The following is a 16,759-nucleotide window of genomic DNA, read 5'->3' on the forward strand; positions in this document are numbered from 1 at the left end:
GCCCCTGGTTACCGCTCCCTCCTGCGGGCCGCCAGGTAAGAGCCCGGGACGGGACACACAACTACATATACATAACTGAAAAGTACAGTTCACAAGGGCATACTGACCATTTGTCCTCCACAAGCTCACCCTACAAACACTGTGTTATAAATGATCCATACAGGAGAGAAACTATTCACATATGCTGAGTGTAATAATAGCTTTACTCACCTTTCAGAACTAGAAAGCTATTACATGGCCCACACCTATGAGTTATTGTTTACTTGTCTAGAGTGTAATAAAAGCTTCACTCAGTTTTCAGAGCTAAACAGACTTCAAGTGTTCCACTCTGGAAAAAAAACATTTACATAAACTGAATGTGATACATGTTTTTCTGGGTTTTCACATCTAACAAGCCACCAAAATATCCACACACAAGAGAAATGATTTACATGGACAGCGGATAACTGAACCCTCACTCAGCTTTCACAACTAAAAAGACACCAACTGAGGCACAATGGAGACAAACCAGGTACATGTTACTGTGTAATAAAAGTTTCACTAATGTTTGAGGCCACAAACACACCAAAACCTCTACACTGCAGCAGTACACTTGAGAGACATACGTCATATTTTAGTGGTGCTTATGCTGAGTGTATTATTATTTGTATTTCATGTACATTTGGTGTGCAGTTTGTGAAACAATTAGATATTAGCAGTATAGATGTTTCTACAATAAATAAATACTTCTATGTAAGAAACAATGTGGTTCTAAGGTAAACCTACTGGTTCTCTGGAGAACCTCAAGCAGGAAGAACAAAATGAGTATCCTGACCTGTTCACTGACAACCATGGGTTTGCAGCACAGACTATACACAGAATGCACCTATGAACTTAGAAGTCCTGAGATGGAGTGGACCACTGGAAGGATTAACAGTACTCCCACAGATCTTGACACTCTGAAACAGTGTAAGCCCAAAAACACTGTGTTATAGACAATGCAGTCTGTCAGACTATACAGTGTTATCCTAGCACACCCATTGTAACAGAAGAACATCAGGGATATAGGTCAATATCTACAGATCACCTTAAAGAGTTCATTCCAAGTGATGCTAGTGCAGAAGTATAGCAACCTGATGAGTGATATACACATGTAGCAGATGGAAACCATACCAGATAGCACTGTGATGAGCTTCACACAAGGACTGTTAGACACACAACCAGATTCACAACTGTTCTTGGACAGTGTTTACAAAGTCTGCTCCAGGAGTACCACTTTCCAGTCAGGTACTATAACAATGCATGAAAGAGATTGCCATTTAATATAGGCAATGTATAGAAATCAGGTTTATGCATATATCTGGGAAAACACACTTGCAAGGGCTCCTCCAGGACTGGACTTGGGAAAGACTGCCGTAGGAAACAGCTCTATTGAGATACACATAGAAGTCTCAACAGCCAACTAGGACAATGAGGCCTGCCACACCCATTTTCGGACCACAAACTCTCATTTCCTTATACCTGACACTTGACTGTCAATTATCCTAAAGCATTTATTTATTTATTTATTTGCTGCATTTGTACTCCACATTTTCCCACCTATTTGCAGGCTCAATGTGTCTTACATTATGTTGTAAAGGCATCATCAGCATAATGTTACAGATTAACGTAACATTATGTAAGACTTTAAAAAAAAACCCTGTTTTAATCTGCTTTGCAAATACTGTGATCTAACTGTTGTGATCTCATTGTTGTGTTTCTAACTGGTTTATGATATGTAGAGAATGCTAGACGAATATTTAATATTTAATATAAGGTTTATTTACAATTCTACCGGATATCTTTCAAAGGAGATATTCGGGAAGCATTTCTGCACTATAAGCATATCTACACAAACAAGCAATATATAGCGAATAAATCAGAATGCTATAGACAAAGAAATCAGCATGCTTAAGGTAAATCAAGAAGGCTTTATACAGACAAAGAAAAATTCAAAATGCTTACTAATTTCTTTGTTCCACTCTCCTTATAATCTTCTCCTGATATCACGTGCTTGCAGTATGCAGGCAGGCTGTATGTAGGCTGTACCATACCATAAATTCTTTTATGCTACATCTGGTTCCCATTATACCACAGACTTTCTGGAGCCTTGCCTTTAGCTGATGTGGGCCCCATCATGTCCCAGGAGATTTAGTGTTGAAACAGTTTGTTGTAATCATGGAGCTTTCCACTCCACATCTTTCATACTTTTGTTTCTTTCATACTTTTGTTCAACAAATCCTCCCTTTGAGGTCTGATATTCCAGGCCTCAACACATCTGTTTCAGCTCCAGTCTGTTTCCTCACCTCCCTTCTAAATCTCCTCCCCCTTGTTATTTATGATATGCTATGCCTGCAAGCTCTGCCTTTATCATACGTCTTTCATATTTTCTTCTGACATATTAAAGTTTTGTTCATTCTGATTTCAATTATCATTATCATTTTAAAAGCATCCTGGTACATCTTTGCAAACATGCTAATACACATTTTATACAGCATTAAACAGATTCACTTGTACTAGGGTACAAAATTTATATTTCCTTTGAATACAGACAGTGAGTTTCATCAAAGGGAAGTATACTGTCATTCTTGCTTTTCATTAGCTGATGTGGCATTAAAAATTACACAAATTAAAACATATTCCAAGGTATTAACATTCATTGAATCAGTTGTTACATCAGTTGTCATACTATTAATCAGACACCAAAATGATGTCTGTGGGTACTTGTCCATAAGCAAGGCTTGCTTATAAATAGTCTCATTTGTCCAATGAAGGTTTTCATCATCCCTTACACAGGTATTATTGGGATAATAGACATGGTGCCCACTCAATTTTATCATTGTAGTCCCATATATCATAGCTGGCAAGGACAAGGATGTGGGCACATATGATACAATCAGTCAAATTCAACATCTTGGCCGCTGTAACAAGTTTATTCTCATATGTGTTCATTGTCCATTAACAAACAACAACAGTCCAATACCATTATGTTTATTCTTTGTCCATTTCAATATTATTAGTTCGTCGAATATCTGATAAATGTATCCAAGAAGTATGACCTTCCAGACGGGCAGCGGTCTGAGTAAGGGCCGTGATAGCAAAAGGCCCTACATATACAGGATCCTTCCATGTTTTATGTGTAAAGTTCTTTCGTAGTACTAGATCACCTACTTTAAAAGCACAAACATCATTAATAATCCCTGTCTGTGATGCTACATTTGTTCGGATCATATCACTTGTCAGGTTTAACATAGGTTGTAGCTTTTGCCAGTACTGAGCTGTGCTATCAGTACTTGCTGTCTGCATCGGGAAGAAATGACGTCCTGTCTGAATTTGGAATGGGGACAATTTTGTACGCCCATTAGGTTGGGCCCGTATTGTCATTAATGCTAATGGCAATACATCAAGCCATGTATATAATTTTCCCACCATTTCTTTATTGAGAGATTTTAATAAGACTCTCAGCTTTGTTTTTAAAATGCCATTGTAGCGCTCCACCAAACCATTGGAGGTGGGGCGATACACTGATACTTTCCTGTGTGTTAAACCCATAATCGTTTCCATTTCTTTCAAAATACTGTTATTAAAATGTGTCCCGTTATCAGAAATTATTCTAGACGGACACCCATGCCTTGGCATAATATGAGTTACCAGGCATTGTACTACCTCATGTGCTGTCTCTCTTTTACATGGAAATGCTTCTATCCACCTTGAGAAAGCATCCACCCAAACTAACAAATACCTTTTTCCCTGCACTGGAACAATCATATCAGTGAAATCAATGTACCATTCTTTTGCTGGGCCTTCTGGTATTGGAAGTGTCCCAGGTGATATTTTAGGACCTCGTTTAGGTATGTTAATATTACATACCATGCAATTTTGCACAACCTGTTGAATCAAGTTATCAATTTTTAAAGTCCAAAATCTTTGTTCAAATTGTTGCCTCATTGTTTCTTTATTCCAATGCATGGTTGCATGCCAATCACTCAATACTTTAATCGCCTGGCTCATTGGCATGCAAGGTAATCCTTCTTCCTCATTAAACCATTCACTTCCCACTTGCATACATCCCTTCTTCAACCATTTTTCACTTTCCTGTCCCTCTGGCTGCCACATTTCAATCTTATCTACATTCGTAAGTGGCCCTTCCTGTGTCTGTCTAGTATTATACAAAATCTTTTCACTTTGCTTAACCACCTCCGTTGCTGCTGCATCAGCCATTGCATTACCTAGTGCCTCAAAGGTTGGCCTTTCAGTGTGGGCCGGGGTCCACACAACTGCAGTTTTTCTACCTTCACGTTCCCTTCTTGCCAAAATTTCAAACAGCAATTTCCAATATGTGTAATGTTGTAGATTTTTACCTGCACTGGTTATCATCCCCCTACGCTGCCATTTTAATATATGATACTGTAGTGAACTTGCAACGTAACCACTATCAGTATATATAGTAACATTTTGAGTCATATCAGTGTGTTGTAAGGCCGTAATAACGGCTGTGCAGTATGGTCAGGAGGGGTTTTATATTGTACTTGTGTTATCTTTCTTAGATTCTCATCCACCTGCACGCAGGCAAAGCCTGCAACAGTCCTTTCACAAGCTCCATCTGTAAACCATATTAATCCATCAGATAAGGGTTCAAAAGTAAGACAGTGAAATGTAGGTATTTCTATAGTATCAATCTCACCCTCTAGATCGACAGGAAAAAGCAGATCTATCTTATTTCTCTGTTCTTTAGTTAATGGTATTATTCTTATATCATAAGTACATAAGTACATAAGTAGTGCCATACTGGGAAAGACCAAAGGTCCATCTAGCCCAGCATCCTGTCACCGACAGTGGCCAATCCAGGTCAAGGGCACCTGGCACGCTCCCCAAACGTAAAAACATTCCAGACAAGTTATACCTAAAAATGCGGAATTTTTCCAAGTCCATTTAATAGCGGTCTATGGACTTGTCCTTTAGGAATCTATCTAACCCCTTTTTAAACTCCGTCAAGCTAACCGCCCGTACCACGTTCTCCGGCAACGAATTCCAGAGTCTAATTACACGTTGGGTGAAGAAAAATTTTCTCCGATTCGTTTTAAATTTACCACTGTAGCTTCAACTCATGCCCTCTAGTCCTAGTATTTTTGGATAGCGTGAACAGTCGCTTCACATCCACCCGATCCATTCCATTCATTATTTTATACACTTCTATCATATCTCCCCTCAGCCGTCTCTTCTCCAAGCTAAAAAGCCCTAGCCTTCTCAGCCTCTCTTCATAGGAAAGTCGTCCCATCCCCACTATCATTTTCGTCGCCCTTCGCTGTACCTTTTCCAATTCTACTATATCTTTTTTGAGATACGGAGACCAGTACTGAACACAGTACTCCAGGTGCGGTCGCACCATGGAGCGATACAACGGCATTATAACATCCGCACACCTAAAAGTACTGCTTGATATTTTCCAAATCTAGTGGCTGTCAATGCTGTCTGGCTAGGGCTCAACAGCGTTTTAATCGTGTGGTTGGTATGTATTACAATAGGAACAAAAGGCATTTGTGCTCTCCATTTGCCTACTGCTGCCACAATAGCTGTCAGTAACTTTGGTATTTCTTTCATTCCCTTTTCAACATGATTAAAAGAACCTGACAAAAAAGCTACTGGTGTATTTACTTCATTATTCTGATTAATCATAGCTGCCCAACTGTTTCCCATGTCTTTTACCCACAAATTTAAATCCATCATTAGTTGTTTTGAGAATACCGATGGACTATCAGTAAAGCCTTGCGGCATCCTAGTCCATCTGTATGCCTCATTCTGTACTATAAATGACGTCAAATCCCTAGACTCTGGATGAAGAGGTATTGAAAAAAAATGCATTAGACAAGTAAATTCTCAGATTCCCAATCAACTTCATAACTTAGGTTTCCTTTGAGGGACTAAGGGGCCAGTCCTACATTTAACTAATCAATCAAGGAGTAGAGAGTTGACTTTCTCTGACCTCTTTCACAGAACTCGCCATGGACAATTCAAACCAGATGTAAACTGTAGACAAAGCAGCTCACTTTGAAAAGTCAGTTAAAGATATTCTACATAGAAATAGAACTTAATTACATAGAATAAAACATATTCTAAAATAAGCAGAAATCATAACTCATCTACAATTATTTAAACCACAGCATTAGCCTAATCCTTTTGCTTATAATGGTATCCAGTGGTAAATAATTACCCATCACTCAAAACAGGGCCAAGGAGTAAATTAAACTCAGATGGCATTCCTCCACTTTACAGGACTGAAAAGTTAAACACCAAATTAACAGCGCTACAGAAAGAGCAGCCTTAATAACATTCCCATCTGCACTGCCAGTTGAAAGATGCTGATACCTGACTCTGCACATAGAGCTTTAAAATCATTTCAAATTGAGTTGCCAGGTCATATTGTTCTGATGTAATCAGAGTTTTCAAATCAGGGTAAGTGCCTGATTCTGCACTAGATTTTCCTTTTTCTTTTTTTTTTCTTACTCGTTTTGCTTCTCTTTTCTGTTCCCTAGTCCCCACATCGCTGTCCTCATTATACCCTCCCTTTTCACTTTCTGAATCACTGGGGGGGTCATCAAGAGCCGAATACCCAGCGCATGGCACAGGGCGCTTTAGCTTTGATTCCTTCATTTTATCAGACGCCCTTAGGGGGCACAACGTGTCCCTGCTAGATTCATATGACGGGGGATTATTTCTTTTGCACATTTCTGCCTCTTTTTGTATCCTATCTACATCAGCCTGAAATAGATCTGCTGATACAGAAAATAGATTCCAAATTGTAAGATGCTTCTCTAAGACATGCTGCAAAGGGGAGCAATTTTTTGAACTATCTAAATCTAAATACAAAGAAAATACAGGCTTTTCTTTCTTATCTGCCCCTTTCCCTTCCATTTTATTCTGACTATTACAATTTCTCCTATAAAACCACAACCTACAAAAATATACTAATGCACTTAAACAAAGAAAATATACAAAAGAGAAAACTACAAAGCTAAACAAATATACCACTAATAAGTCCACAATGTAATGTAAGCTTACCCACGCATCTTCTTATTTTTCTTTAGCAAGCTCAGGAGTCCTCACCTATATGTCCTTTCAGTAGGCTGATCAATCCCACATCCGTGGTACACAGTAATTAGGCGTAAACAACGCTTGCTTTGCTTTCAATCCTGTAAAAAACTTCATTAACAACAAACACTTAATTTGTCATTCATCTCGCCTTCTCTTTTCCGTGTGCGGCATAAATCTGCGGCATAAATCTGCTCCTGGCTGGCTCGCCACTTTTGTAGAGAATGCTAGACGAATATTTAATATTTAATATAAGGTTTATTTACAATTCTACCGGATATCTTTCAAAGGAGATATTCGGGAAGCATTTCTGCACTATAAGCATATCTACACAAACAAGCAATATATAGCGAATAAATCAGAATGCTATAGACAAAGAAATCAGCATGCTTAAGGTAAATCAAGAAGGCTTTATACAGACAAAGAAAAATTCAAAATGCTTACTAATTTCTTTGTTCCACTCTCCTTATAATCTTCTCCTGATATCACGTGCTTGCAGTATGCAGGCAGGCTGTATGTAGGCTGTACCATACCATAAATTCTTTTATGCTACATCTGGTTCCCATTATACCACAGACTTTCTGGAGCCTTGCCTTTAGCTGATGTGGGCCCCATCATGTCCCAGGAGATTTAGTGTTGAAACAGTTTGTTGTAATCATGGAGCTTTCCACTCCACATCTTTCATACTTTTGTTTCTTTCATACTTTTGTTCAACAGATATCTGATTGTTGTGTTTCTAACTGGTTTATTGATATTGTTGCAGGAATTGAGATAGGAATTTGTGATACTTCAGGAGTCAGACAGCACACACCAGTATGAGAGAGTAATCTTCTTTATTTGCCAGCAAACAAAGCAGGACATCAGTTCTAGCTCTCTTCTCTCTCTCTCAGCTCTCTGGATGTTATGGCTTTTGTCTGTCCTCTTCAGCTCTCTTCTCTTCTGTCTGTTCCTTCTGTCCTTCTCTTTCTTCTGAGCTCCTTCTGACGTAAACTGCTTCTGCTCCTACTTAAATACTGTTCTAAGCCCCCTCCTAGCCTGGCCCCCCCCTTACTCTCCAATTGGTTAAGGAATAGATTGATTACCTTGCCTCAACCAATCATTACTTTTGAAATATCAGTTACATAGGTTTGGTATTCCTCAAACTGACCTGTGACCTGGGGCCCCTTACACCAGACATTTGGGCTCCAGTCTCTTACATGTTATTATGATTGATTTCTCATATTCCTAGTACTAACTGCTAACTAAACTCTGGCATTCATTAAAGGGGTCAAAAGTCAATCTTACTTAATAGCATACATATCAGGTTATCACTTTCAAGACCATTTCTACATTTTACCTATAATTAATCAAGGAGAAGAGAGCTGACTAGTCCTGACCTCTTCACCTATCAGCTTATACATTGAACCAGCCAGAACTATGGCTAAGTCAAACCACATGTTGATCTCCTCAACTGCAGTCTTAAACAGCAGACAAAGGATCATTTTAAAAGTAACACAGAGTTGAACAAACATCCTACATAGAAATTACAGAGAATAAAACATATTCTAAAATACACAGAATCAGTATTCCTTATAAGCAAGAACTTCTAAATTCTAATCTATTGCCTCTCTCTCTAAATAGTATTTTCTATCTAAGCATTTTTCTATTTAATCCTAAACAAACTGCCTGCTTACAAAACTATTCAGTATGCCTAATAATATACAGCTGTTGAGCTAGCTTTCATCATTCACCAGGGTGAAAGAAATTCCTGTCTCTGACCTTTCTAACCCAGCCCGGCAAACGTAAATAACCTAAACCAGATGACATTCCTTCACTTTAGTTGCCAGGTAAAAAGCTAGAATTCAAACTTCAAGCTTTTAATATCATTTCTTATATATATAATTATGCCATGGCTGCCTCATTCCCCCCTTTGAGACTAAAATCAGCTTATGCAGAGATAAGTCTCACTACTCAAACTCTGGAGATTATAGTGATCCTAACTAGGAATAGACTTATGAACCACCATTACCCTACTTGTTAAGGTTCGACGGCATACTGCCGAAGCACATGAGGCCAGGAAACAAAACAACAACCCTGCTAAAACTAAGACTATTAGGGAAATGAACAAGGGACGTATCCAGGAGGCCAATGACCACCACCAGGAGGTAAGGTCTAATCCTCCTCGGTAATCTTCCACATTAAGGCTAGCCAACTGTAGGACTTTATCCATGGCATGCCTAACCACATGCGTCCTATTTATGACAATAGTACAGCACTCTGAAGAATTTAGCACTGTACAGAGGCCACCCTGAGCTGCAAAGAGGTAGTCAAGGCCCATACGATTATACCGAGAAACTATACTTAATTCATTAATTTGATCCTGCAATGCATTGACTACCACGTTCAGCTCATGAACTAAAACATGGAGTAGGGATTGAAGTCTCCGGGTAGCCATACCTAGTTCAGTAATACCCGCTACCGGGCCTCCAATTGGAATCCAGGCTGTGGCAGAAAGGGCTACAAGTCTCTTTTTAGTCAGAGGATAAGTAGAATTAATATACTGGAGGGCTAATTCAATCGCCTCATCCTCTGTGGCAACGGAGGAGGGTAAGGACAAAGCCTCTCGCTTAGAGCGGTGCGGGGATAGTGGCTTGAGAGGAATAACTTTAGGAAAATAATTCAAGGTTACCAATACACAAAAATCATATGTGGAGGGAAGAACCATGTGGAGGACATTATCACAGAGCCAGTAATGACCAAGGAGAGGGTGAGGAAAGTTCCCAATAAATGTTGGCTCAGGCTGGACAGGGTACTTAGGGTGCCCATAATGCGAGCCCCTATCCCAGGGGGAACGAAGACGAAATGGAGACTTTGCACACCATAGGCGCCAATCCCCAATTGTGACAGGCTGCTCATTTGTTAGTAACTCTTCATACCCCGGGGACTTATGAAAGTAGAAAATAAGCTTGGACACTATAGTCTTCTCAGTGGTACGCTTAGGAGCCAGATAATCACCTGGGTCATAATCTGCAGGTATGGTAGCAGGGCACATAGGAGTACCTGGAGAAACTACCCACACAGATTCTCCTTTTTCTGGGAGAACATTAGTATAATTACAGGGAATGGGAAGAACAGTTGAGATGCTTCTTGTTAAACAAAACACTCCAGAGGCTGGATAGGGAGACGTAAAAACTGGCCTTAGAGAAGATTCAGAGGGGGAAGTAGCATTATAAAAGGACCACCAAGTATAATCCTGGCTCCAAGGACCTGAACTCGAAAAGTAGGGAGGTATAAGAGCTGGGAGTTGCACAGGGACAGGAACAGCTGGGACATCTGTGGTATAAGGAGAAAATCGGGAACACACAATACAAGGGGAAGTAATCTTTGCCTGGCTAATTAGTTCCTGGACAGAGTGTAACCAAAGGTTGGAGCGAGTTGGGGTATTAGGAACAAGGAGGCAAGGAGTAGAAAACAACAAAAGCATCCAAACTACTAACATTTTCTTTCTTCCTAATCTAAAACAAATACAGCAAACTAATTAAGCAATAATATTTCAACAGTCTGTGCTAATCACAGATTACTCTAATATAGTGTTCTCAGTCTTTGAGTTCTTATACCAGTTGGGATAGACCCTCAACTGACAAGGATCAAGCTTTCAAATTCCAGGAAAGCCAGAATCAGGCAAGAAAGAGTCTCCGTGTGAAGCCGAAGTTCAGCCGCTCCTGCAGTATACAGTTGACCCTTCTTTTCAGCTAGTAGATTCTTTGGTTCGGGTCAAGCGCAACTTCAATGGCTCCGCTGGATCACTTTCTGCTCTCCACTGTCTAGGCTCCGTCTGATCCGTGCTGGGCTCAGTCTGGTCAGCAGACTTAATTCGAGACCAATGGACCCATGGAGTTATCCCTGCGACCTTCACAGCTGCAGGGGTAGAAAGCAAAACAGTAAAAGGTCCTTTCCATCGGGGCCCCAAAGGCTGGAGCCTCCAGTCTTTTACCCAAACTCTATCCCCTGGCAAGAAGGAATGTACCTGAGCCTGGAAGGGGACAGGGTTTATTTCTCTCACATAAGACTGAAGCTCAGAAATTATCTTGCCCAAGTGGGCTACCTGCTCCTGCACCTGGGCAGACCCTAAAATCCCTATGTCTCCCTTAATTCCCTGTAAAATGGCTGGGGGCTTCCCATACACAATTTCAAAGGGAGAGAGGGCTGTTCCTTTAGTTGGGGTGCATCGGAGGCGGAAGAGGGCTAGTGGCAATGCCTGTGGCCATTTCAATTGGGTTTCCTGACAAATCTTTGCTAGGCTATTTTTCAAGGTTCTGTTTGCCCGCTCAACCTGCCCTGAACTCTGGGGACGATAGGCACAATGCAATTTCCAGGTAATGCGCAATGCGCGGGACAGGGCCTGAAGTGTAGCTTCAACAAAGGCGGGACCATTATCTGAACCTATGGCAAGGGGCAGTCCATACCTGGGGATGACATCCCTAAGGAGGGCTCGAGCTACTTCTGTGGCTTTCTCAGTGACTGTAGGATATGCTTCCACCCACCCAGAAAAGGTACAGACCATGACCAAGAGGTATCGGAGCCTACCGCTCCTGGGCATTTCTGTGAAGTCTATAACTAAAGACTCAAAGGGTGTTAGTCCTCTAGACTGAACTCCTGGTGGAATACGGGGTCCCTGACGAGCATTATTCTGGGCACAGAGAGTACATCGGGCAGAGGCAGTGGCAACCAGACTATCCAATCCTTCCAGCACCACTACTCGACTGAGTAGACGGGCTAGTGCTGTTTTCCCTAAGTGTGATAGGTCATGAGCTTGAGACACTACAGGCCAAGCTAGGTGGCGTGGCACCAGAACTCTGGTATCAGGGAGATGTAACCAGCCATCAGGTCTCCTTACTGCACCTTCTTCTTGAGCCCATTTCTCTTCCGTTTGGGTATACATAGGTGTCCATTCTTGCAATCGGATTTGGAACAGGGGAGTCACAGTACTTGCTGGGGGTCCTCGAGCAGCTTCCTTGGCCACCCGATCAGCATGGCAGTTCCCTCGGGCCACTGGAGTATCTATTCTTTGGTGTCCCCTGCAGTGAATAACAGCTACCTTCTTAGGGGCCCACACAGCCTCTAGCAGCTGAAGTATTTCAGGTCCATACTTAACAGGTTGGCCTGCAGCATTTATGAGTCCCTTTTCCTTATACAAAGCTCCATGAGCATGTAGAGTTGTGAAGGCATACTTGGAATCAGTATAAATGTTGGTTACCAGTCCTGCTGCTAACTCCAGAGCTCGTATGAGGGCCACAAGTTCTGCTTTCTGGGCTGAAGTTCCTTGGGGCAGGGCTCTTGCTTCTATCACCTTGTCCTCTGTCACCACAGCATAGCCTGCCAATCGCTTGGAGTTCTCCACATAACTGCTTCCATCTGTGAAATAAATTACATCTGGGTCCCTCCACGGAACATCTTTAAGATCTGGTCGACTGGAGTACACTTCATCCATGGTTTGGATACAGTCATGATCCGGTGGTCCCTCAGATGCTGGCAAAAGAGTAGCAGGATTGAATGTAGCCACTGTTTCCAGGTGTATCCGTGGATTCTCACACAAACTAGCTTGGTACTTAACCATGCGGTTATTTGTAAACCAGTGGTTGCCCTTATACTCCATGAGGGTGAGAACTGCATGGGGGACTTTAACAACCAGTTCTTGCCCCAAGGTCAACTTATCAGCTTCCTGGACCAGTAAGGCTGTTGCTGCAATGGCCCTCATGCAGGCTGGCCATCCTTTAGCCACTCCATCCAGCTGTTTAGACAGGTATGCAACAGGCCTCTGCCAGGATCCCATCATCTGGGTCAACACACCCAGAGCAACCCCCTGTCGCTCATGGACATACAATGAGAAAGGTTTCTCCACATCAGGAAGGCCTAACGCAGGGGCTTGGAGTAGGGCTTTCTTTATGGCAATGAAGGATTGTTGAGCAGTAGGTCCCCATTCAAATGGTTCCTTTTCACCCCCCTTTGTGGCTTGGTAAAGGGGTTTCGCCATCAATGCAAAATTTGGAATCCAAATTCTGCAGAATCCGGCTGCTCCCAGGAATTCCCTAACTTCTCTTCTAGACTTGGGTTGGGGAATTGCAGCTACCGCTTGCTTCCTACTAGCATCCAGTCTCCGACTTCCCTGGGAAATGCAAAAGCCCAGATACTTCACTTCTGACTGACAGAGTTGGGCCTTTGAGCGTGAGACCTTATAGCCTGCATCCAAGAGTAGCTCCAGCAATTCTCTAGTAGCCTCAAAACACTCTTCCTGGGTCACTGCTGCAATCAGGAGGTCATCTACATACTGGAGTAAAACTCGCCTGGAAGGCTCAGATTTAAAAGTCTTAAGGTCTTGCCCTAGGGCTGTCCCAAAAATAGTGGGGGAGTTCTTGAACCCCTGTGGCAGGCGGGTCCATGTATACTGAAGCTTCCTTCCTGTTACTGGGTTTTCCCATTGAAAGGCAAAAAGCAATTGACTGGCTGGGGCCACCCGAATACAAAAGAAGGCATCTTTTAGGTCTAGTGTCGTGAAATGGGTAGCTCCAGAAGGTATCAATCCTAACAGGACATATGGATTAGGCACTACAGGGTGTAATGAGATAGTGGATTTGTTGACCACTCGTAAGTCTTGGACTGGCCGGTAGTCCTCAGTCCCTGGCTTCTGAACTGGCAATAGTGGCGTATTCCATGGAGACTGGCAAGGACGAATAATTCCATGGGATAACAGACGATTCAAATGTGCTTGAATCCCTTCCAGAGCCTTTCTGGGAATTGGGTATTGGCGAAGATGGATTGGCCGGGCACTTGGAAGTAAATCTACATGTACAGGAGGAATATTTCGGGCCAACCCTGGGGGATTATCTTCTGCCCATACCCCACTGACCTGAAAGCTGTCTGCCAGGGGTAGGTCAACTTGGCCATGCGACTGATGCAGCCGCCATTCTTCTTCAAGAGGGCAGCAGAAACTCAATATACCCTTAGGGCTGGATGTCGGGGGCCGAAAGGAGACTGAAGTCTGGCCATCAGAGTCAAAGGAAATTTGGGCCCTAAGCTTGGACAGCAGGTCTCGACCTAACAAAGGGATTGGACAGTCTGGCATATACAGGAATTCATGAGTGACTATGTGTGAGCCTAATTGGCATCTACGGGTTGTCAGGAAGGGCCTCCGGTTCTGCACCTCCGTGGCACCCACCACTCGGACAGTTTTTCCAGACACAGGCGCTAATCGCTCCGTCACAACAGAATGTTCAGCTCCTGTATCAATCATAAATGGAATTGAGCGGCTCCCTATAGTTAACTTGACCATAGGTTCCTGGGAGCCCAGTTTGTAGGAACCCGGTCTGTCCTATTCGTCCCATTCTGCCATCTCGGCTATCCCGATGATGTCAGATTCAGGAGGCTCATATCTTCCCTCTCGAACTCGGCCTCGGCTTCCTCGATCTCCTGGTCCCCTTCTCAGTCCCTGGCGCCTCTGGGGGCATTCATCTTTCCAGTGCCCTCTTTCCTTACAGTAGGCACACTGGTCCCTCTCCAATCTTGGTCTGGGATTCTCCCCCCTTGGCCGGGATTGATTGAAGGAATCTCGGGGCCTGGCTGGTGGTCCGGGGTCCCACTTTGGCTTCCCATTAGCTAGAGGTCGACCTCGGTTAAGGGTGGAATTAGTAATGGCTGCCGCTAAAAGGTCGGCCTTCTTCTGCATCTTCCGGTCAGCCTCTCGGCGCACCTCCTGATCTCTATTAATGAAAACCTTGGTTGCGATCTCAATTAGCTGGGTGGTATTCATCCCTGCGAATCCCTCCTGACGCTGCAACTTCTTCCGGATATCTGGCATACTCTGGGCCACCAATGCGCTATTCACCATTCTCTGGTTTTCTTGGGCTTCAGGGTCAAATGGGGTGTATGTTCTGTAGGCTTCAATTAGTCGCTCTAGAAAGGCCCCAGGGGATTCAGTTGCCCCTTGGAGAATTTCAGAGACCTTTGCCAGATTAATGGGCCTCTTTATGCCTTTCCTCATACCTTCCAGCAAGTCCCGGCAATAGCCAGACAACAGTTCATAGTGCTGCCCATCATTTGGATCCCAAGCTGGAGCTGCGCGAGGAAACCGAGCTCTAACCCATCCCTCTAGGTCCGGTGTCCTCTCGGGAGCACGTGCTCGCGTGATGGCCTCAGCATTTTGCAAAATCTTCCGCCTCTCCTCAGTTGTGAAGAGGGTCAGGAGAAGTTGTTGACAATCAGTCCAGGTTGGGTTATGGGTGGCCATAATGCTAGCCACTAGGTCCACCACTGCCTGAGGCTTTTCAGTATAAGAGGGGTAATGCGTCTTCCAATTCAGGAGATCGGTGGTTGTGAAGGGTACATACTGATAGGCCTGTGCCTGTATAACCTGACCCTGATTATTAGGATCCGGTCGAGTGGTAGTTACCTGGCGGAGGGGCAGAACTCTCGAGGAGGTGGGAATGGAACCTGAGGTAGAGCTAGGAGCTACCCTCCTATCATGCTCAAAGGTGATTGCAGCGGGTCTAACCCATTCAGTGGAGGTGTGTTGAACCCCTGAGGGATGGGGAGGGGTACTCATAGACTGAGAGGTGGTCACAGGTGATTCAGTCCATTGAAAGGGATGCCGGGCCCCTGATGAGTGGGTAGGGGTATTAGAGGGAGAGGCTGGGCTGTCGGGAGTTGAGGAGTCAGGGAGTGGAACCCAAAACGGGTCTTCAGAGGTTAACAGGAGAGGATGTGGCACAGAAGGGTAGAGGCCGGGTGAAAAGTCCAACCTAGGGTGTGGCAGGTTTGGCACAGGAGGGGAAGAACTATCCGGAGAAGCCTGTGCTGGAGAAGCTTGGGCTGGGCGGCGTGGATCTCTGGGGGTAGCACGGAACCCCAACAATGGGCCATAAGGTGGTGGCTCAAGGTCTGAGGGGTCATCAGAGAGTATGGGTTTCTCAGACAGGGTAGGGGCGGAAGCCACCGATTGGGTGGTAGGCTTCCTAGGGCTCTTTCCCTCTTCTAGTTTAGATTTTCTAATCTTTCTTTGAACACGGCCTAACATGAATTTTACTGGGGATCCCATATAAGTTTTCAACCACGAGGGAGGGTCAGTCACAAGGCTGTCCCAGGAATCTATATAAGGGAGTTGTTCAGAATATTCTGGTTCTCCTACAACTATGCTGTAGACCTTCCGGATTACTTCAATATCTAAGCTGCCACTAGGGGGCCACCCCACTCCCATAGAAGGCCACTCAACTTCACACAAGGTTCTTAAAGTACTTGAGCTTAAAGTCTGTCCATAGTCATTAATTAAAAAGCCTTTTTTGAAGTTCTTAAGCATACAATCTAGGGGGGTAGCAATTTGTCTAGATGATGTCCCACCCATAATGCTTACAGTTACAACACACAAAGAGGGGGGGGAATTTTTTTTTTTTTGAAAGTGCAGTAAGGGGTCTGCACTCTCGAGACACTAGGTAGACAGACAGCAATCGCTTCCTTCCGTTGCTGACCAATTGAACTCGCGTTAATTGGAAATGCAGCTATAAGAAGTCCGCACTCAATAATCATTCACGCATCACACATTCCATACAGAAAATCCCACCCAACAATTTCAGATTTCTCAGATACAGATAAGCTCAAGCGTTTTCGCTTCTAGTCCCCGCGA

General features: G+C 43.5%; 1 protein-coding gene across 1 annotated transcript; it reads right to left on the bottom strand.

Annotated features, from left to right (window-relative positions):
* Window positions 1–12,091: 12,091 nt before the first annotated feature.
* On the bottom strand, window positions 12,092–15,466 carry LOC115478322 (the record flags this gene model as incomplete). Its single annotated transcript, XM_030215625.1, has 2 exons — window positions 12,092–14,224; window positions 14,990–15,466. Coding segments are annotated over 2 exons (2,610 nt in total), but the record flags the coding sequence as incomplete, so codon positions are not given.
* Window positions 15,467–16,759: the final 1,293 nt, after the last annotated feature.

Source organism: Microcaecilia unicolor, chromosome 10 (assembly GCF_901765095.1).
Source record: "Microcaecilia unicolor chromosome 10, aMicUni1.1, whole genome shotgun sequence".
Classification (NCBI taxonomy): domain Eukaryota; kingdom Metazoa; phylum Chordata; class Amphibia; order Gymnophiona; family Siphonopidae; genus Microcaecilia; species Microcaecilia unicolor.